Here is a 23,322-nt window from a genome sequence, read left to right as displayed (position 1 = left end):
ACCTGGGATTCTTTGGCTGTCACTTAGAAAACAGCCACTCGTGAACATTTCACATTTGTGGAAATTGCTCTTTTGGCACTGTTGTCAGTGTTATTTTTTTTTCTTCCTCTTCACATTCACGTGTAGACAGCCAGGGCATTACTCCTGTATGCCCTTGCTTCCTTCCCCTGAATTTGTCTTGGTCAACAGCCAAATGTAGAAAGCAAAATTTACCACAGATTCATGTCCGTGGAACCAGATTTATGAAACCGATGCACTGCAACTTGCTAACATCGCAGAGGACACAGGAATCATAAATTATAGAATCATAGGCCTGGAAAGGACCTCGAGAGGTCATCTAGTCCAGTCCTCTGCACTCATGGCAGGACTAAGGATTAGCTAGAAGTGGAGCACAATTCAAGTATTAGTGCAAGAAGCTTTCAATTTTACAGGGATTGATTTCTCTAGTGTAAATTGCCTGTCTTGTCATTTCTGTTTCCTGATTAACACTTCTGATGCAAATACTATAGAGCAAACAACAGAACCCTCAGAGATCCCAGCGAGTCACTTGCCCATAGCCCATAAAAAAGGTCATTAATGTTCCCTTCTCCCACAAAGCATCTACTTCCCTATGTGACTGGGACAGCCCTCCAAGGCCTCGTCTACACTAGGGGGAGGGATCGACCTCAGATATGCAACTTCAGCTACAAGAATAGCACAGCTGAAGTCAACATATCTTAGTTCGACTTACCTCGCATCCTCCCCCGTCGACTCCGCTTCCGCCTCTCACTGAGCTGGAGTTCAGCAGTCCACGGCAGAGTGATCGGGGATCGATTTATCACGTCTACACTACACATGATAAATTGATCCCTGATAGATTGATCGCTACCTGCCAATCCGGCGGGTAGTGTAGATGTTCCCCAAATGACCAGTGCCCTTCCATCAGTGTGATCGGTGCTGCTGCACCAGCCTTGCTGGCTGTCTTTGTCTCCATCAGGGGGAATTGCACCAGTGCCATGCATGGCTTACAGTGGCTTTGCCTGTCTACACTAAGGTTTGCAGCAGTTATGATGGCTGACACAGGGAGACCAAATGCAGTGCTCTGAGCACTGACTCACTAAGGTTGGCTCTGTCACCCAGGAGGTCAGTCCTCACACTAAGGGCTGTTTAAAGAGGTTCGTCATGGAAGGCAGAACATGGTTTTGGGTTTTAAAGGGCTGCTGGTTGTGGCAAATGCCACCCAGTCAGAGAGCAAGATTTCAGTCTAAACTGGCTTCAAAGGGAGCAGGATCTGAGCTGGTGCCAGTTTCACACAACATGCGTGAGGAGTCACTGTCCCGCAAGATTATCATTCTGTAGTAGAATAGAAATTCGTAGGCACTTTCTCCAGGGCTTCCTTTAAAAATCTGGGAGTGACTCCTACCTCTGATGCAGGAATATACTTTCCAGCCCGGTCACTAGCAAACTGCAGACACCTATATCAGGAGGGAATCTGGCCCTGCTAGGTGGACAAAACACACAATAGGAAGGATGGTACTGGTCTATCGTTTTCTGGTCTATGGAAGCTCTTTTTGCCTTTACACAAATGACAGAGGGTCTGATCTTGCTCCAATTGAAATCAGCTGTAAAACTGCCATTGATGTCAGTGGTGCTGGATCCCTACTCCCCAAATGCCTACAAAAGAGGGTGCACAAGACATGAAAGCACCAACATTGCAGGAAAAAAACAATGGGCCAAATCACACGCACTGTTTTCAGTGGTTTCTGCTTCAAAGCTGATGGGGCGACATGGTGCCCCAGAAGCACATCCTATAGGGAGGAGAACACTTAGTTTGCCACAGTGACCAAAGTGGAAAATAAGACCTCCCTGGGACAGACAGAACAGTCATTTGGCATGTAAGTTACTTGCAACAGAAGAGAGTGCTTAGTATAGTAGCCCTTGCATGCCCAGAATACAAGCTCCACATAAAGGAGAAGATTCCTTCTGAAGAAACCCCACCCAATACACAATGTTGGGTATCACACAGATATTTTGCTGCTCGGGATTTTCCCCATTTCTCAGAGCACAGTGTAACAAAGAGACTGCCCTGTCGCTGAGATACCTTTCCTCTACATTTCCTATTTCATACATCCTTATAAGTGGTTACAGAGCTGGGAATCAAGAGGAAGAAATAACAGGCCTGCAGGGTTGCCGGAGGTGGCAGGTGTCTCCTGAGTGATACCTTGTTGCAAATGGAGCTCTGGACACTAGTTCGTTTCACCGACAGACAGAGGCATCTCCGCCTGAGAACTGGAAACATTTGCCCGCATGCACACTCGCAAAATCACACTCTACTGTGCAGACTTGGGCCAGCCCCAGTGTTACTCTCCTGCCCTGTGTCCTGTCTCAGGTAGGGCTGCAGACAAGCTCTGGTTACAGGAATGGGAAAATGCATTGCTTTTTATGCTGAGTCATTGGGAGCATAGGAACATAGGAATTACATGATCGAATTGCACCTCACAGCTCATGTCCTGCTAGGTAAAAACTCTTGGATGCTGGCATGAACTTAACAGCGATTGCTAAATAATACAGGCAAGGAAAACAATATTATACTGTAGGGTTAGTCTAAATTCATCGCTGCCACCAGTGCTAGATGATAAACCAAACTACAAAAAGATTGGTTTTTAAAAAAACAAACACATTACTCCATAAAATTGTATTGTGAAAGCAAGCCAATTTGTGCAAAAAAAAAAAAAGGCCTTGGAAATGCATGACAGCCTTGCCTTTGTGCTGCATGATAACAGTGAAATGCTGTCATTCCTAATACTGGTTATCTGCTCTCTGGGTCCTACAGTTAAGAAATCCTGTAGACGGCTTACAATGCTTGCCTCTTACCATCTTGAACCTCCTGTTGATGAAGAAGACAAAGTGAAATACTATTAAGTTTCTTTCAGTGGAAAAGAGCTTAGTTATCAGGCCTAGTCACATAAGGGTTGCCACTACATTGTGTGTCAAGACAAAAGCAAAGGCAGTTCGGCTGCATGGTGCCTGAAGGAGGAGCTCTTGGGGCCCTGAAGCCTGAGCCCAGCATTGGTGGTTATTTTTGCAGGTAATGCTGATCATAGTTAGTAAAGTGTCCAGCGCTAAGCAGGAGAAGGGCTGGCTAGGAGGCTCATTCTGGACCTTGAAGCCTGAGCAAGGAACACTGCTGCGCACAGAGATGCAGCAAAAACAAATGGGGGAAGTGAGGATAGTATGGGGTTAAAACATGATCAGAAATGGCCCAGGGAGCAAAATGCATGGAACTAGGACAGCTCTGCAAAGAGGGATGGTGCAAAGAGCAAGGAGCAATGGCAGTACAGCCATGTCACACTGCTCTTGTGCTGCACGGACGTACATCACCATTCCCTCATCTCTGAGCCACTGGGCGGAATCTAGCTCTGAAAGAGGACAGGCCAAGCCCTGCTCTGTTCAGCTCCCCTTGGATGTCAGAGAGGGTGGCAGACAGGTGTCTGCCTTCCCCTGGAGTTAGCTGGGAGTGACCATTTGCTTGGGGTCATTTGCTCAAGCAGAGGCAGTCCGTTACAGCCTGGTCCCTCAGATCCCAGGAGCTCACTGTGCCCTTTCTTTGGTGCGTCTGAGGAGAATCAGCTTTGCAAATGGCTGTGGGTTAATATCAGGCTATTAAAAAAGCTTCAGACCCAACCCTACCCCAGCCAGCTGTGCAGAAGCACATTCTGTCCCTTGCCGTTACCCATCTGAGCAGATCAGCCTGTGTGTGATGAGGTGTGTGGTGAGCCCCAGTGACAAGAGCTGCTCTCAACTCGCTGCAATCAGTAGCCTCGGACACTTGTTTGAACCATGACAGTTACTAAAAGTTAAGCAATTTTCTTCTCTCAGAAAGACACAGAAGATCTTAAGTCCCATACCCTGCTCTCCCTAGCACAGGAGATCTCAGGTCTGTGCATGCGGACAGAACAAAATATGGGAGCCAAGATCCACCATCCACGAGGGAGAGGAGAATGTTGCCCCTCTGAATCACAACATGTACAATCCTCTGCCAAAATGTAGCTAATCACTCAGTCTAATCTAATAGTCCCAAGAAAACAGGTGGCTTTCCTTAATACCCAGAAATGATGGCCAATGTAACAGTCTGCACTGCACACCTACATTCTGCTTTTGTCATTGAAAACATCAATAACATATCTACAGATGTTGCTTGTTATTTATCTCTGTCACTTAGTTATTAGAAGGACAAAACTAAGCTCTAGACAGGGAGCCACAAGTAGCTGAATCCTTAGCCTGCCTCCAATTCTGGCTTGCTGCAGGGCTCAGTGTGCCTCAGTTTCCCCATCTGTGAAATGGGATGATAATACTTTCTCCACCTAACGACCTCCACACTTATTCTGGGAATGAAGCAGCTAACGTACATAGGAGGGGTTGGAAATACGAAGCACTGGTGAAGCACTAGGTATTTTCCTCTGTTGGATATTTTAAGTGGGATGAAACACACTACAGGACATTAAAAGATTTTGCATTTTTTAAATAACAAAGCTGAAATATGGTATTTCACATCTTTGTGTGCAGTGTTAATTAGCAAGTCCAGACTGTGTGATTGCCCATTGGAGGCTCACTGGTGGTGCTATTATTTCACCAACAAATGGCCTGTGTTTTTAGAATACAACATTACATAAAGGTGGGTCTCTTTTTAATAGCATGAAATCCCCACTCCCTCCTGCTGGCAAGTGCTATCATAAGCAGATGCTAATACACAGCATACACAGGCCTTTCTTAGTACCCATGACAGAGTGGGGAATAGTCAGAAAAATCCGCCTTGTGACTTTCAAGCTGGGTTCTTTAAGCAGTTTTTGAACTGAAGAAAATGCATGACTCTAATCAGTGTAAATGCAACAAGGCCATTTTAAGAGTGTGAAAATGAGTCCTTTTTGACCATGTTCTGACAGTCTCTAAAATCAAATCTGTTGGCCCAGCCTGATCCCTGGCATAACACCACTGACCGGCCCCAACATTACCATAATTTCTGAGACCCTGACAATCTTTTATTGTATGTACCCTTGCAACCCTGCTGGCAGGCAGGCAGTGCTCTTATCCCCATTAGGCAGGGCACACAGACTCAGTGACTTGCACAAGGTCACAGAGGAAGGCTGCGATGAAGCAGGAATTGAACCTGGGTCTCTCCCAGGCTAACACTCTACCCAAGGGCCATCCTTGCCCTCTGGGAACTGGCACCAACCATGGAGTCGAATTGGGCCAAGTGTCTCTTGGTGCTGCTATTTATTTTATAAGGGTCAGGAAGTGGTCTAACTCTAAAGAAAAATAGAGAAAGACAGCCATAGAAATTGGCGAGATGCAAACGGACTGATTTGCATTGACACCAAGACCTGTTTACACCACTCTGGCAAGGTTAAGTGGCCTTCAAGATGGTATAAATTACAGTAACACCCACTTCTCGGCCCTCACTGCCAAAGTGGTGTAAAGGAGCCTTAGTGTAAACCAGAACTAGGCCCAAAGTGTCCCAGTGATAAGCCATTTCCACATACTAAATAATCTCCATCAGAATATTTCTACAGCATCTGGCAAATAAGGTTCTCAAAGCAATGTACATAAGTACCAATTAATGGGGCTGGCTACACTACACACCTCATTCGGCAATGTGTAGGGTACATGCAGCTGCATGCTGCAGTGAAAAGCAGACTGCGTCCACACCCCAGCGTGTAGCTGCATATGCTCGTGAAAGGCTGGGGCAGTCAATGGGGAAAGGTTGAGCCTCTCCCTGACAGAGTCTTTTCCTGCAGCAGAGAAAAGGCTCCAGCAGCTGGGAGGCAGTGGGATATGATGCTGATAAAACAGCAGTGTAAGCAAGAAGGCACGCTTGTACAGAGCTGTGCAGGGTATGTACTCGCATATGTTCTATACCCTGCAGCGTGTCGGTACGCTACTCACCTAAGCTGGCCTCCCAACTACACTGCTACTTAAACCCAGGCTAGGGAGCTATGCAAGTGCAACACAATGACCCCTGAAAGCAGCATGCAGCAGAGATGTAGTGTGAGCTCCCAACACGCCTAGGAGGCTGAGAAGCATCATTACCCCATATTACCTCTGGGGAACTGAGGCATGGGGGCTCAGTCATCTAACTTCCCATACACAGGGCCTGCTGAAGTCAATGATCTGTGGCACTCAGCACAGCTGAGGATCAGGCCATCAGTGGCTTACCCGTGGTCACACTGAAAGGCGGCAGCAAGGCCCAGTATGTGACACAAACACTAGAAGGCTTTGCAGAACATCAGGAGATATGGACCGTGACTTTTTATCCTTAGTCGTTATTACAAAGGAGGAAGAGCTGCCACTAATTGATTGACAAGTGCTAGAACTAAGATTGCAAGCCGGTCACTGAAGAGTTAGAAGTTTCCTTATTTCCCCCAGAAGCTCAAGCGGAATCTTTTTCTATTTACTTTCCTCTCCTTTCCAGACCCACCAGCTTTCCTGTTTCTACCAGAGCAGCCAGCTGAGCTTAGCAAGCTCCAACATCTGAGGCTTAAGAAAGGGTTGGAGTCTGGGCTACACTAATGCTAGATGGATAGGCAAGGTGCATACTCTGACCTCTCTTTCTTCTTGGATCTGCTAACTCCTAAAGGGCCCCATTTTCAAATCTTTACTCGAGTGAGGAAGGAGGATTATCAGGGTTGGGCTGTAAATTTATTACGTGAAGGGAATTATGGGTAGTTAGCAGTTTCAAGAAAGATCTAACTTGCCCTGTGCCAATCAAAATGGAGGTGAGATTAATAATATCGACTAGCATGGTTACGCAGTAGTCTTTAAAGCCAGATAGAAGTTCTGCGCTCCAATTCCCAATAATGTAATTAGGGCTGTCAATTAATTGCACTGTTAACAATAGAATACTAATTGAAATGTATTAAATGTTTTGGATGTTTTTCTACATTTTCATATATATCTTGTATTCTTTTTGATGAAATCGAAGTGTATATTATGTTTATTACCAATATTTGCACTGTAAAAATGATAAACAAAAGAAATAGTATTTTTCAATTCACCTGATACAAGTACAATAATGCAATCTCTTTGTCATGACAGAGCAACTTACAAATGTAGATTTTTTTGTTTGTTACATAACTGCACTAAAAACAAAACAATGTAAAATGTCCAAGCCTACAAGTCCACTCATCCTTTTCCTTGTTCAGGCCGATCTCTAAGACAAACAGTTTGTTTCCATTTACAGGAGATAATACTGCCCATTCTTATTTACGATGTCACCAGAAAGTGAGAACAGGTATTGCATGGCACTTTGTAGCTAGCATTGCAAGGTGTTTACATGCCAGGTATGCTAAAACATTCATATGCCTCTTCCATGCGTCTGACAACCATTCCAGAGGACAGCTTCCATGCTGATGACACTTGTTAAAAAAATAATGCGCTAATTAAATTTGTGACTGAACACCTTGGGCGATAATTGTATGTCTCCTGCTCTGTGTTTAATCACATTCTGCCATATATTTCATGTTATAGCTGTCTCAGATGGTGACCCAGCACGTTGTTCATTTTAAGAATACTTTCACTGCAGATTTGATAAAACGCAAAGAAGGTACCAATGTGAGATTTCTAAAGATAGCTACAGCACTCAACCTAAGGTTTAAGAATCTGAAGTGCCTTCCAAAATCTGATTGGGACAGGGTGTGGAACAACACTCTGATGCAGAAACTACAAAACACAAACCACCAAAAAAGAAAATCAACCTCGTGGCATCTGACTCAGATAATGAAAATGAACACACGTCGGTCCACACTGCTTTGTATTGCTATCCAGCAGAACCCGTCACCAGCATGGACACATGTTCCCTAGAATGGTGGCTGAAACATGAAGGGACATATGAAACTTTAGCACATCTGGCACGTAAATATCTTGTGATGCCAGCTACAGCAGTGCCATGAGAATGTCTGTTCTCACTTTTAGGTGACATTGTAGACAAGAAGCGGGCAGGATTATCTCTTGCAAATTGTAACCAAACTTGTTTGTCTGAGCCACTGGCTGAACAAGAAGTAGGACAGAGTGGACTTGCAGGCTCTAAAATTTTACATTGTTTTATTTTTGAATGCAGTTATTTTTGTACATAATTCTACATTTGTAAGTTCAACTTTCATGATAAAGAGATTGCACCACAGTATTTCTATTAGGTGAATTGAAAAATATTATTTCTTTTGTTTTTTTACAGTGTAAATACCTGTAATCAAAAATAAATATAAAGTGAGCATTGTACACTTTGTATTGTGTTGTAATTGAAATCAATATATTTGAAAATATAGAAAACATCCAAAAATATTTAAATAAATGGTATTCTATTATTGTTTAAGAGTGCAATTAATCGCGATTAATTTTTTAATCGCTTGACAGCCCTAATGTTAATATATTCTACTGATGTCATATAATAGTGTATATTACATGAAGGTGCAATGAATATAAAGCAGTAATAAGGGTAAGCAGAATTAGTGAGCAAAATGCTTTTCTACTGAAAACCATCCTTGATATTCACTAGCAAATCAAACCCATTCATTTTTCAAATCAAGTATTAGACTACTGTATTCGAAACACCTTCCGTCCCCCATAGCTGCAGGATCATAGCGCGGAAGAGACCTAAGCATTTAAGCACCAGCATAGAGTAAGCTTGACACATAAGAAAACAAAGTAAACTTTAAGCAATTTGCAAGAAACCCTTCTATAAAATGTATTAATTTTTTTCCAGAAAAATAAATTCCCACATACAGTTGGGGGGCTATATCATGAAACAATTAGCCATTTTTATTGCTGGTGCATAGAGGGTAATGTCACATTTGATACAATTTCAATACAAGTGAAAAAATATAATATATGGCTTATTGAAATTGATACGTTACATTAACATTTATAGATCTATAATTATTTATTTTACAAGCTGTTAGTAGTTTGGAGGGATATCGGTTTTTGAACTACCAGCGTCTGCATGGCTCCAATTCAAATATATGACTTCTTTAATGAACTATAAATGTATTCTGAAATACATGTAATTGAAAAAGTCAAAGCTGTGCACTAAAATATATCAAAAACATGCCCCAGAGAGAGACCAAATCATCTATGGATGATCTTGGAGCATGGAAATTTCATGGAGCCAGCATTTCTGATTGAACATGAAGATCATGCCACAATTGTAGACTTAGTGGACACAAACATATGCTTTAACTGAACCAAATTCTCATCTGTTACCCTGGTGTAAATCTGGAGTAAATCTACTGAATTCAAGAGAGCAGCTTCAGGATTACAGTAGGGTAAGTAAGATCAGAATCAGACCTGAGACCAGAATCAGGCCCTTTGTTCTCAATGGAGCAGGCCCAGGTCTCCACTGATGTGAGAGCAGAAGGTGACCCAGGGCCATTACTCTGCAGGTTCAGCAAGGTACTTAAGCTCTTGTCTGTCTTTAAGGGGCTACTCATGCATTCCAAATTAGACAGATGCTTGAGTACCATGCTGAACTCGGCCCTTAATGCACGCACAACACCGCTTGACAGCAGGAGGAGCTACCTGTATGTGAAAGGCCACATTCTGCTCTTAGCATCACCTGTGCCGAACTCCAGTGCCACTCCAGTGCAGACAAGCTCTGTCCACATGGACTAGAGTTGTCCCAAGGACAACGGGATGGCACACCGGGGGCAAAGGGAAGGCAGAGAGCAGGCAAGGCTGGAATCGCAAGTGATTTGCATAGTGGTTTCCATGCACCCTACTCTCTGTAGCCTCACCCTAGTCCCAAAGGGATTTGACTGCATCTGGGGGAGGATGTCCCCATCCCTGGCTATTGAGAAGCCCCCCTGCCCAGAAGAATTCTTACCCCTGGCTCCTGAAAGTGCTTCAGAAAAGCAGAGGATGGAGTGTCAGCAATGCACCAGCCAACCCAACCTCCTTTCCTCTCTGATGCCCCTGACCCCTCCATCCTTGAGGTGTCCTCTCCCCTCTGCAAATGTCTGGATTCCAGCCCTGCCTCACACAGTGAAAAAAGCAGCAGCTGGGGTAGGATTCACGTGGCTGAATGAGGTGCAGAAAGGGGTGAGGGGTTCTGCGTGCACAGGGGGCCTCGCTGCTCCAAAGGCCACTGCTGGCTGGTCCTTTGGCTGAGCCCTTCCCAAGCAAGAAGCTCCCTCCTCCCCTCTTCTCTTGATTTATTTCCCATCTGAGGCAGGCTGCAAAGACCTGTTTGCACAGAAATGACTGACAGTCTCTGTTCTGCGCTCACTCACAACGGCAGCCAATGGACTTGGATTCTAATGAGCCAGGCTGACAGGTGTGGGACCCTCAGCGGGAGAGCCCCATTGCAATGCCAAGAGGAAAAACAGGCCGGCTAACGCGCCAGGTGTGGCTGAACACCATCTGGCAGGAATGGAGAAGGTTTGTTAGCAATGGATGTTGCCTTGGCAAATTTTAATGGCAAAGGCATGATTTCTGCCTGCCAACCTCCACTAGCCGTCAGCTGCCGGTGCACACAGACTCCCAGCACAAAGAGGAGAAGGGGCTCCAGAGATACTTTACTAACAAAGACTCTGAGATAATTGTGGACTGTGTGGGGGAAGGGAATAAAGGAAGCATTTTCCTTGGGAGAACTGCTCTTTTAGAAAGAGGGAAGCCCATTTTTGACTTGCTAGGATACCTCTTGCCTCAAATACTGACAAATCTCTTAATATAAAGTATAAAAAATACTGTAAGCCACTGTTTTAATATACACTGGGTAAACTCAGACCCATCTTCATAACAATGCCTGATTTCACTGAGTACTTGGTTCACATGATTAAAGCCAGCCCTAAACATCCTACCCTTTAAGTTCTCAGGTGTGTTATCTGTAAGTCCGTATGTTTCTTGCCTTACTTGTTTAAAGCTTTTTCCAGATATTCCTGAATCCACTTTAACTTGGGATCAATGCACACTTGCTTACTGTTGTTCTTCAGCCTTGCACTGTCAAAAGAAAGAGAAGAGTTGTGGTGTGAAGACAAGGGATACCATTGCACAAAAGGCCTCCTGGGCTGAAGTCTGCCCTCCATCCTACCTGCACACTTCTAGTGAAGACAATGGAACTGCACAAGCTTACACCAGATGTCAAATTCTGCTCTCAGCTTCACAAGGGTGAGTCTGGGGTAACCTCACTAACTTCATGGGAAATGCTCTGGATTTACACCAGTTTAAGGGCTAGCATAATTCAGCCCCTCATCTGAATTTCATTTGTTGGCAGCTGTTGGGTTGCATGGGCATCAATGAGAAAATAAATTGATTCTCCGGATTTTATTATTAGCATTCGCGTTGCTGTCAGTGCCGGGCATGTGTGAGCTGCATTTCATTTGGAAAGAAGTGATGAGCATACACAGTCTGTGCAACAGATTAATTAATAAACACCTCTGAAAATTGCCTGATACTCAGCCCAACTCTGAACTTTCACCCAGTTTTAGAACAGAAACCAACTGGACTTTCAAAAGGATCCAAAAGATTCTTCTCTTTCTTTTTTTCTTTTTTTTAATTCTCATAGGGGTTTGCACTTCTGGTCTCCAGACAGGGAAAGAACTGGAAAGGCTAAGTTGCCAGAGAGGAACAGTCTCTCATGTGTTTTCCAATCAGCCCCGGAAACGGAAGTTCCAGAAATCTCTTGAGAAAGCCTGTTCTCATGAAATTTCCAGCCCAGATTTACAGACTCGGGAGGTTTAGATTACATACGTTACAGATAAAGATCCAATCTTCTGGATGCTTATCTGAACTCAACTCCATCTCCCAGCCTCTGGATATTCATCTGTCACTGGCTTCTGGGTTCAATGGGAAACAAGATATACAGCACTTTATCCAGAAAATTTAAAGCTCTGTAAAGCCAGGCACTGATCCTTCAAAGTGCTAAGTACCAGTTCTGAGTGCTGAGGTCCCTCACCTCCAGCTGAGCATGGTGGGAGTTGAGGGCACCTGCCATCTGCAGGAGTTGCTCAGCATCTTGCAGGATCAGACCCATCAATGCCACACTAACAGCGTTGGCAATATGTTGTAAAGGAATTACCACCTCTTACTATGCATTGATGTAGACAGGCCAAATTCTGCTCTTCGTTACGGACACAATCCTGCCTGATACTGAGCACTTTGGCCTTGATCCAACAAAGCACTTAAGCACACGCTTAACTTGAAGCACCCGAGTCTCATTGACCTGGGTCAGACTGCTTAGCTGCTTAAGTAAAGCACCTGCTTAGCTATCTTGGATTGAAGCCAAAGCGCTCCACGCCTTCAAGACTGAACCCTTAATGTCTAATAAAAAGGAAGCCAATAAAAGAAGCAGGGGGATCTGAAATGTTGCTAGTTCTGCAGTCGTGTGAATACTCATGTACTGGTCGTACTGTTGCGGACCCAATCCTGCAGTCCCTCTGCCAATAGGGTTTCCATTGGGCCTGGTTCTGATCTCACTTATGCCAGTGTAAATCAGTGTAAATCCCTTATGCCAGTGTAAACCAAATTCAGCAAAGTCAGACTCACTGTCTTCACATGGGAACTGCAGAATTGTCCTTATACGGGAGCGTAACAAACTGAAAGCACAAACAACCACTCTCCATGCACAGAGTATTTAAAGATAAAGACCAGCTTCTATACAATTTGCTTGGGCAAAATTGCCCTTGACTTCAAAGGGAATTTGGCTTGGGGAAAAAAACCCACAGGATCACTTCATAAATCCATAATGTGGGGTTCCAATTAGATGTTTCAGTCCTAAAAAATGATGGATTTCAAAGCAAACAGCTTTGATTACTTATTTAAAGTCCTCACATCCACCATCCAGAACACATCATGCCACATAGCAACTGAATTCAATGTTTGGATACAATCTGCTAAAATGGGATTTTTAGAAGTTAGCATTTGTTTTGTTTTTAATTTCTGTTGGGTTCAAGGGGCAGAATTCCCCAACATTCTGTGGCGTTTGAATTTAGGGTTCCATTTCGGGTACATCTCTTTTATGTCAAATTTTAAACAAGGGGGGTGGGGTTGGATCATCTGTTCTGTAGACACTAAAATACACTGCAAACAATAAACATATTCAGACCATGTCAGGGGGAAAGAAAACAGGTTTTTTTCATTTCAATACGTCATGGTCTTTGCCATCTCTAATTACTTCGCTCTCATATTAATCAAGAGAAAAATGCATATCGCATCAAATCTCAGATTTCTGTCATTATGTTTAAACTACTTCAGATCATTCCAAATCCCTTCAAAGCCTTCCCAGTGGGTTTCTCTTGACTCTCACGATGTGTATTAGGCATTCCCAGAAGAGCACAAATCCATGTACTTTAGCTGTTTAGATGCATGCCTCTCCATTCCATCAAGTAGCAATCAGAGCTGGTGAAACACACAACACATTATGTTTATGCCATTTTCAGAAAGAGAAAATTATTTCTTAGTTTGGACTGAATTGTCCATTGTCCTTCACCAAAATGAAAGGCAGGGCACATGCAGGAAACTGTGTGGGTAGGATATTTTTTAAAATATATATATTTTTACTTGAAAATAAATCTGACTAAATATGTGGATTTTTGAGAAATCACATGAAACCTCACAGGTTTTTGGCATGCAATACTGGAGAGTTTTAGAGGATAAGACCTGATAATCATGCCTCCCACAAGAGTTGAGGCTACTCAGCACTAGGGCTGCTAGAGAAATGATTTTTTTCCCCATGAAAATTTTCAACAAAAATTATTTTTTTATGTTTATGTTTTTAGAGTGAAATTTGTCTTTGTTCTTTTTTGGATTTGGGATTTTTGATGAAAACTCTCAAATTTCCATGGTTTTTTTCCTGAAAACGCCACCTATCCTCCTCAATAAAAATGAATTCTTTTTTCTGAAAACTGTTTAAAAAGCCATTTTTTCGCCAAGGAAAATGTGCTGACTGAAACTATTCTACTTGCTCTGCTCCATACCTTGCAGAAGGCGCTGGGCCCCATGCAAATTCAAACCCAGGCTGGGGCAGTGCCATAGAGGCTGTGGCAACCTTTTACAGAGGTTGGCGAAATCCTTCAGCTCCCTTCCTTGCCCAGCTTACCGTCTGAGGCCAAGGAAAGCTTTAAAAAGCACCTGGAAACTTACACAATCTGCAGCGAGCAATTCGGGGTGGTCAGGATTTTGAGGTGTTTGATGTTGGCTTTAGCCACATTGCTCTCATAGAACCTGCAGGGGCATCGGTAGGTCAGGCTGACGGGTTTCTCTGTGGGATGCAGAAATAGAGAGGACACACATTACTCATTCCTTCTTGGCAGTGGTGCCAACCTGCAGCCCAGTGGCACTTACAGTTCCTCTCTTAGATAGACATGAAGAAAACATATAGATGAAGAGAGCACCTGTGGCCTTGGAGCAGTGTGTCAAAACCCTCTCCTGTTCCCATCGGGGCCTTCTAATCCTGCTGCTTGTGATTTTAGAAGACAAAGGAAGGGGTGAGAAACTGGACCCTAAGAAATGGAGAAGAGCTTAGAATAAAGAGCCACTCAATTGTCCTGAGTTGCTGCTGGTAATTAGATGAGATAAAGGATAGAAGAGTGAGGCACTTGTCTGCTCTGTTATTCTTGCCAAATGATTTTGACCTGAGGCCAGATTAGAAGGTAGGCAGCAGAAAGCCAGGAATTCCAAGGAGTCCAAATCAAAACAAAGGTCTCTGCTCAGGTGCAAGCTCCTGGCTGGGAACTGATCTGAAGCAGCGTATGCCAGGGCGTTTGGGAGCTTTCCCAGGGTCCTGTTGTACGGCCTGGCCTGCACTCACAATGCCGAGTGCCTGCTGGCAGGGGGCTGCTCCCAGAGTAGGCACTCTGCAGCGGGAGACAAGGCATCAACAGTGTGGATTCAGAGCCTTCTGATCTTCCTGCACATGACACAGGCCTGGTCTACACTACACGTTTATACTGATTTTAGCAGCGTTAAACCAATTTAACGCTGCATCCGTCCACACAATAAGGCCCTTTATATCGATATAAAGGGTTCTTTGAACTGGTTTCTGTACTCCTCCCTGACGAGAGGAGTAGCACTGAAATCGGTATTACCATATCGGATTAGGGTTAGAGGGGCCGCAAATCGACGGTATTGGCCTCCGGGTGGTATCCCACAGTGCACCACTGTGACCGCTCTGGAAAGCAATCTGAACTCGGATGCACTGGCCAAGTAGACAGGAAAAGCCCCGCGAAATTTTGATTTTCTTTTCCTGTTTGCCCAGCGTGGAGCTCTGATAAGCATGGGTGGTGATGCAGTCCCAAATCCAAAAAGAGCTCCAGCATGGATCGTACGGGAGATACTGGATCTGATCGCTGTATGGGGAGACAAATCTGTTCCATTAGAGCTCCGTTACAGAAGACGAAATGCCAAAGCATTTGAAAAAAATCTCCAGGCTATGATACAGAGTCCACAGCACAGTGCTGTGTGACAAGCATAACGGAAAGCCAAAGAATCAAATGGATGCTCATGGAGGAAGGGAGGGGGGACTGAGGACTCCAGCTATCTCACAGTCCCTGAAAAGTATTTGCTTTCTTGGCTGAGCTCCCAATGCCTGTAGGGTCAAACACGTTGTCCAGGGTGGTTCAGGGTATATCTCGTCAATTTACTGCCCCTCCCCCCATTGTGAAAGAAAAGGGATAAAAATCGTTTGTTGACTTTTTTCAGTGTCACCATATGTCTACTGCATGCTGCTGGTAGACACGGTGCTGGGGCAATGAACAGCAGCATCCTCTCCCCTCCCTTCCCTGGTGGCAGATGGTACAGTGCAGTAGGACTGGTAACTATCCTCATCATCAGCCCGTGAGTACTCCTGGCTGGCCTCAGATGAGGTCGGCTGGGGGTGCCTGGGTAAAAATAGGAATGACTCCCGGTTATTCCCGACAGATGGTACAGAACAGTTGATAACCGTCCTCATCATAGCAACTGGGGCTGAACTCCATCAGCCCCCCCCGCCTTTCATGTCTAAAGAAAAGATTTTGTACTGCCTGGACTATCATAGCAGTGGGATTCTGGGCTCCTCTCCCCTGCACCATTTAATGTCCTGCCTGGACTATCATAGCAGCAGGATGCTGCGCTCCTCTCCCCTGCACCGTTTAATGTCCTGCCTGGACTATCATAGCAGCTGGAGGCTGCCTCCCCCCCATTTTATCTCACTAAAAAGTTAGTGTTTCTTATTCCTGCATTCTTTATTACTTCATCACACAAATGGGGGGACCCTGCAATGGTAGCCCAGAAGGGTTGGGGGAGGAGGGAAGCAACGGGTGGAGTTGTTGCATAGACACCCCCTAGAATGGCATGCAGCTCATCATTTCTGTGGGATCTGACATGGAGCGGCTGTGCTCTCTGGTTCTCTGATACACTGGTTCTCTAGTATACTTGCCCCATATTCTAAGCAGGACTGACTCTATTTTTAGATACAACATAAAGGAGGGAATGACCCCAGGGGTCATTCCCATTTCTGTCTTTGCACCCCCGGCCGACCTCAGCGAAGGTCAGCCAGGAGCACCCATGACAGCAGCAGATGATACAGAACGACTGATAACCATCATCTCATCGCCAATTTACAATGGCATAGCAGACGGTACAGAACGACTGGTAACTATCTCTGCTACCTTGCAAAGGCAAATGAATGCTGCTGTGTAGCGCTGCAGTACCGCCTCTGTCAGCAGCATCCAGTACACATACGGTGACAGTGACAAAAGGCAAAATTGGCTCAATGGTTGCCATGCTATGGCATCTGCCAGGGCAATCCAGGGAAAAAGGGCGCGAAATGATTGTCTGCAGCTGCTTTCACGGAGGAAGGAATGAGTGACGACATTTACCCAGAATCACCCACGACACTGTTTTTGCCCCATCAGGCACTGGGATCTCAACCCAGAATTCCAATGGGTGGGGGAGACTGCGGGAACTATGAGATAGCTACGGGATAACTACCCACAGTGCAACGCTCCGGAAATCGACGGTAGCCTCGGACCATGGATGCACACCACCGAATTAACGTGCTTAGTGTGGCCACGTGCACTCGACTTTATACAATCTGTTTTACAAAACCGCTTTATGTAAAATCGGAATAATCCTGTAGTGTAGACGTATCCATAATCACAGCCATTCAGGACACCCAGTCATGAGTCATTCCATGTGCTACATAGCCCGTTTCCATACTGCTTAAAATCAATGGGTAGTTTGCCATCAGCTTCAATGGGGGCAGGACCATATCAAGGCCCTGAGCTTAAAATTCTGGAGGGGATGTGTATGCAGGACAGCTCGGCTCACTCTTGGGGCTGATCCTGACCTCTGTCCCCAGGCTGAGTCCCCACTGAGGTCTGGAGGGACTGCATTATCCAGCCTCCAGTGTGTACACAGCTGAAATTGTGACTCCTTCCTGAAATGTCTGCACACTATAACAGAGTTGGGGGCAGCATCTCTGGGGCTTGCAGGACTCGCCTTGGGACTTCCATAGGATTTCAAATCGTTTCCCATTGGACAGTTGTTCAGTTGCTGGTTGTGAGCTCTTTGAGGGAAGCTGATCCATTAAGTTTGGCACAGGATCTGGGTTCAGATCCAAATTCCCCAGCACAGTGCCTGAAGGAGTTTTGGATCCAGTGTTGCCTTCCACGTCTCTGTTCGTTTTGCTACAGAGCAGAGCCCGGTACCCAAACAAAGCTGCCCTCAAAGGCTATGGAACAGAAAGGGACTTTGAATTCCGCGCAAGCTGCAAGCTCCTTAAACTGCTGTCTGGGAAGGTCAAAAAAGAGGCAGCCAGTAAAACTGCACCTGATCTGCAAACACTAGACACTGACTGATGTTCGTCTCCAGTTACCCTCAAACATACCCTAGGGCACAATGCTGGGGGATGCACAGTTCCTTCAAGAAGGAAATTACAGGAAAATCCTTATCACCAGCAACCTTTATGAAAGAGTGTGTGAGCCAGTGTCTGATCCCCACTGCAGAGCAATTGCAGTTGCAGGGAAGAAACGCAGAATAACCACTGACCTCAGCAGAATCTTCCAGTTTTACTCTGGTGGTCAGAATCTGGGCTGTGCATAACGACTATGGAGGCTGGTGTGTAAGGACTGTTGGCCAGTATCCACAGTGTTTGTCCCATAGAGTGAATCAGGGCATTCTCCTGGGCTAGACGTGACTATCTACGGACTAGTCATTTTATAACCCAAGCAACATACTTATCAAAGTGAGGCTGCACAGGTCTTAAAACTGTGCTCTTTTTGCACAGGCAGTATCTCATTACACTGCAAAGAGCACCGGGGAGTGGGCACCATGTGCATCAGGTCAGCTCTCAACGTCAGCCTGGGAAGCCAGGGGATCTCTACTTGCAGCTGCCTTTCTAGTGCTCCAGCCTAGGGAGGCAATGACTTCCCCAGAGCTGCCCCTCCCCAGGTCAGACGGACACACGCTACGGCTATGTCTCCACTGAGAAGAAGGCAGGTCTCTCCCAGGTGATCACTGAGGCGGGTAGCATTTTACCAGGATAGCTACAGCACTTCAGTGATCTCAGTAGAACCCCAGCACCGGGCTCTGACCCACAGGGTGCCTCTCCAGCTGGAGCTGGAGGTATAACTCCCCGCCCCCATATCTGCTCTGATCCATCTAGAAGGCTAAAAGCGGGATGGAGGTGGAGCAGCACAAGCCACCGAGCCCATCATTAGGGCGCCTCTGTTCTAAGCCCGCTAGCAGATCAGAGCTGGTGCGAGTCCCACTGGGGCTGGAATTTACCCCTTCCAGCTCCACCCCTTGTTATCTCCTTGTAAAATCCTGAGCGGAGGCAAGCCCCGTAGGTGGCCAGGTGAGTCCAGGATAATACCCCTGGGGCTGGCCACACCTGGCTTATCCTGCAGTAAAACAGAGTCTCCGCACCATTGTGTTTTTACAGCAGGAAAGCCAAAGGCTTGTCTACATGGGACAGCTGTACCAGTTACACCAGCACAATCACACACATATAGTTAAACTCATCTAGCCCTCCATGTGGAAATTTTTATTTCAGGATAGGGGGCTCTTCCCCCTATCCTGAAAGGGCTTAAATCTCTTTCAAACATCTACAAGATAACATCCCCCAAAAGGCCTCTTATACTGGAATGAGTGTGTCCACAGAGGGTTACAGCAGTTTAAATTCCCACCTGAGTCTATCATTTCCCCATGTAGCCAAGCCCTGACACCTTACCTATCCTGCCCTACAAACACACCTCTGTGTAGAAGAAGAAAACAGCACCTGCTGAGCCCACCACGTCTGCTTAAGCAATGGATGATGGGGAGTTCTGCCTGGGTAAAGATAGCAGGGGTTAACCCAAAGGGGCTATTTTACCAGGACACTGACTAATGTAGCCAGCTTTCCATCACAGATCAGAAACCAACCAAGAAAGCCACCGTGGCAGGCTGAATGCGGAGAGGGCAATCACCCTCCACTTCCATTGCAAGGAGGAGTCCCTGAGACTCCTTCATTAGGCATTTCTCCCCCCCAGCACCACTCAGAAGTGCTTCCCTGGGCTCCTGCCGGTCCTGGGGGCTTGGAACATCACTCCTGTATAGAGGGTTTTGCGGGGGGAGTTGTTGAATATTACTGTATTCAGCAGTTTCACATCATGATGAAATTGCTCCACTTTTATAAAGTGAGATTTGGGGTTGAAGGTCTGCTCCTAGCTCAGTGTTTCCTTTATTTATTCATGCAATTCCTGACACACACACACCCCTTAGTCTCTAAACCCACAAACTGTGAGTCACCTGGAGAACTCAGCCACTGCTAGGAGTCTGCCTGGAGCTGCTGCTGGAGCAGCGAGGCCCCTAAAGGAAAGCAGCATCCCCTCCTTCCCACCCAGGTGTGCCAGGGCTGAGGAGTGCAGGAGCCCACCGCAGCCAGGGCAGCTGGACTGTAGGCAGGACTGTGCCTCTGTGAAGCCATGCCCACAGGAACAGTGAGACGGGTTCAGATGGTCACCACCCCATGCTCAGTTTACCCAGGCTGCAGCCAGCTACCATCTGCCCAGGAGTTACAGTCCCGATTGGGGGTGGGGGCAAGAGAGGTGAAATAGTGGGACAGCTAAAATCTCTGCCTCCCAATGCCTAAACAGAGGGGGGCATGCACATGTAAGCGAGTCCAGGGGCAGCTAGGGCCCAATCCTGCACCCTTCGAGGCAGTGGGATTTTTGCCATTGGAGGCAACAGGACCGGGCCCCTTGTCAATATCTTGGGAGTGAAACTAACACAGCTGAAATCTCCACCTCCCTTTGGGTTTTCTTTCTAGTTCCCTGGAGGAAACCGATGGGGTGAATTCCTGCAGGGAGACCTTGGGCAGCGGTAGTGCAAGTTACAAGGAGCCGCTTGCTGGAACATATCCCAGCCTAGAGAAGGGACTTCATGGCCAAAGGAGTGGGAAACGCAGGTGTGATCAGCAATCGGTCTGCCTACAGCAGGGGTCAGCAACCTTTCAGAAGTGTTGTGCCAAGTTTTCATTTATTCACTCTAAGTTAAGGTTTCACGTGCCAGTAATACATTGTAACATTTTTAGGTCTCTTTCTATAAGTCTATAATATATAACTAAACTATTGTTGTATGTAAAGTAAATAAGGTTTTTAAAATGTTTAAGAAGCTTCATTTAAAATTAAATTAAAATGCAGAGCCCCCCCGGAACAGTGGCCAGGACCCAGGCAGTCTGAGTGCCACTGAAAATCAGCTGGTGTGCCGCCTTTGGCATGCATGCCATAGGTTGCCTACCCCTGACCTAGAGAGCGATCCCATGGGGTAGCAAAGGCTAATGCACAGTGAGCAAAAACTCCCTTCACGTTCTGCCCTGGGGAGTCTGGGATGGATTTTATTCATCTACATTTGAGACCAGCCCGTGTTTACATTTTCTCCTTCTTAAATACAATATCGCGCCTCCAAAATGTTGATCAGCCAGTCTCTAAACGCCTCTGGTGCTCAGTTAAGAGAATCCGAATTTATCCCGGGTAGGGTGTTATCTTTATACATCGGATTCATTTGTACGCCAGATAGATTTTGTAAAAAGCACATTCCCGACGTATCGTGCACAGAGTTAGTTACCTGCCACGATTGCGCTCAGGAGTTCTCCTCTCCCAATACAAACATTCGCGGGCTTGTTTCTGAAAGGATCTAATCGCTCGAAGGACCAGCTCCCCACAAGCCAGGGGAGCGGTGCACTTTTGTTGGGGGTGGGGGTATCAAGGAGGCCGGTGTTTCGCTTGTTTCCCAAGGGCAGGGGCTATTTCTAGGAGGGCTTTTGTCATGGAAAACGTCCCATGAACTCAGCAGCGATTAGTTCGCATTTGCAATCTAACCGCATCTGATCTGGGGCACCGGGATCAACACAGGTTCGCAGGCGCCCGGGTCTCAGGGCTCTCCGGAGCTCCGCAAGACACCTCCACCCCCAATCAGCAGACCCAGAGACACACCCAGACCCAGAGACACTCAACACACGTGCCACCCTCCAGCTGCCCCGGCTCAGCCGCTCTCACCCAGGCCGGCAGCGCTTGCCAGTCCCTACTAGCCCCCAAGATCCAACCCATAACAGATCTAGGGGGCCGCCAGCTGCCCGGCCTGGAGCGGCCAAGCGCCGAATCATTTTCTTTTTTCTCTCGCTGCTGTCCAGAGGAGGGAGGTTTGGTCCCTCTGCTCTAGGGGAAGAGTCCCACGGACAAGTGGCAGCCCGGGGCTGGCTGGGAGCAGAGCCAGAGCTCCGCAGCTGCTGAGGGGTAGCCTGGAGCTGCGCTCCGCTAGCTGGAGGACAAGGTGTCGCTGTTGTGTAACTACATACACAGCTAGGGCGGCTCTCGCTTTGCACCCAGAACCCCCTGGGCAGCCTGCCCCAGCAGATCGCCCCGCTGGCACCCCGGTTCCCCGAGCCCTGCCGGGGCTACTGGTCCCTGCTCAGGGGTCGCTGAGGCGCACGGGAGAGAGAAGGCGCACGGGAGGGCTGGGGACTGGCCGGGCCAGCGAGCTTTGCACAGAACTGGACACCGCTGGGCAAGGACACGCGAGCAAATGCCCACGGGCGGCGACGCCAAGTCCCAGCCGTGGCGAGATCCGCCCGTGGGGATCGCTCCCAACCTCCGCGTTGCTGGTTTCTCCTTTCCAAGGGAAACCTTGGCTCAGCAGTCGCTGAGGACCGGCCAGCCCCACAGACACGCACCCCCCAGACGCCGGGGAAACGAGCTGCAAGCGTGCCGGGACTTCTGCAAAGTTTCCCTCTGGTGGGCTGAGAGTGCCCCTCCCGCCCGGCCCATGCCCCGATCTCAGCTCCAGCCCCACAATGCCTGGGCAGACGGCTGCAATGCACTGGGGGGAAAGGCCGCCGCGACCCGGGGGGCTGGAGTGGAGCCATCGCACTTACCCTCCGAGAGGGAGAGGGAGAGCAGCAGACAAGTGAGCAGCGCCAGGGCTTTCCCGTCCATGCTGGCTAGGGGGGCGAGCTGGGAGTGAAAGTCCGGAGGCTGCTGCTGCCGGCTGAGCTCTGCAGAAATGCCTGGTCCCCTCCCCTCTATAGAGGGGGGCGGCGATGCGGGGCGAGGGGGAGGGGGGTAGCCAGCGATGATTTATTGCCCGTGGCATGTTATTACATCCTTCCTCTGCTCCTATTGCTGGAACCTAACCAGACAGCCAGTCGCTCGCAGCCTGCGCCCGGCGAGGCTGGGATCGGAGCTAGCTGCGGAGCCCGGGGACCCTAGAGGATCGCCAGCTGCAGAATCGATGCCTCGCTTCCCCGGGGAGGCTGCAGGAGAAGGGGGTAGGCAGGCTTAGGGGACAGGCCATGTCCCCTCAATGCACTTGTCGAGCGAGGTGGGGAGGGATTAGCGCCTCTCACCCGCGGGCCTGCAAGGAGGGGCTGGCCGAACCCGGGTAAAGCAGGCAGGCAGAAATTAAGATTAAAGCGGCACTCACTAAACTGGGCGGGCTGCCCACATGGGATGTGGATCGCTTCTGGGCACCCCAGTCACACTGATCCGGAACCCGCTGGGCCAGAGTCCAGAGTAAATCTCCTGGCTGCCATGCATTGACACTAGGGTAACCCGTTGCCCCCTTCCCTCCAGCGATTTACACCCGCCAGCCTGACAGCAGCCGCAGGCCCTCGATGTCTTGGCATCGGGGATGCTTTTCCTTGCGTCTAAACAACACCATTCGCTCGTGAGCTGAGCCCAGTTCCACATCTTCAGGCCCATCTCTGCTCCTTTGTCTTGCAGATGCCGCTGGGTTAGCCGGCACCTCCCCTGAAAAGGCCTCATAGCCATGCAGAGCCTGGCGGGCAAATGGGGCCACTTACCATGGGCCATTACAGCATTGTCAAGTGTAATTGACTTGAGC

The 23,322-nt window shown here is 47.4% G+C and overlaps 1 protein-coding gene across 1 annotated transcript; it reads right to left on the bottom strand.

The window, feature by feature from the left end:
* Positions 1 to 822: 822 nt before the first annotated feature.
* Positions 823 to 22,466, bottom strand: CXCL12 (C-X-C motif chemokine ligand 12). The gene is made up of 4 exons (XM_030570739.1): positions 22,355 to 22,466; positions 14,107 to 14,224; positions 10,879 to 10,965; positions 823 to 2,866 (listed from the first exon to the last, which is right to left on the bottom strand). The coding sequence occupies exons 1-4, from the start codon at positions 22,413 to 22,415 to the stop codon at positions 2,779 to 2,781; spliced, it is 354 nt and encodes a 117-aa protein (XP_030426599.1). The 5' UTR covers positions 22,416 to 22,466; the 3' UTR covers positions 823 to 2,778.
* Between the last annotated feature and the right edge of the window lie 856 nt (positions 22,467 to 23,322).

Source organism: Gopherus evgoodei, chromosome 7 (assembly GCF_007399415.2).
Source record: "Gopherus evgoodei ecotype Sinaloan lineage chromosome 7, rGopEvg1_v1.p, whole genome shotgun sequence".
Taxonomy (NCBI): Eukaryota; Metazoa; Chordata; order Testudines; family Testudinidae; genus Gopherus; species Gopherus evgoodei.
Note: the sequence above shows the minus strand (reverse complement) of the source record. Positions and strands in the feature narration are given on the sequence as shown.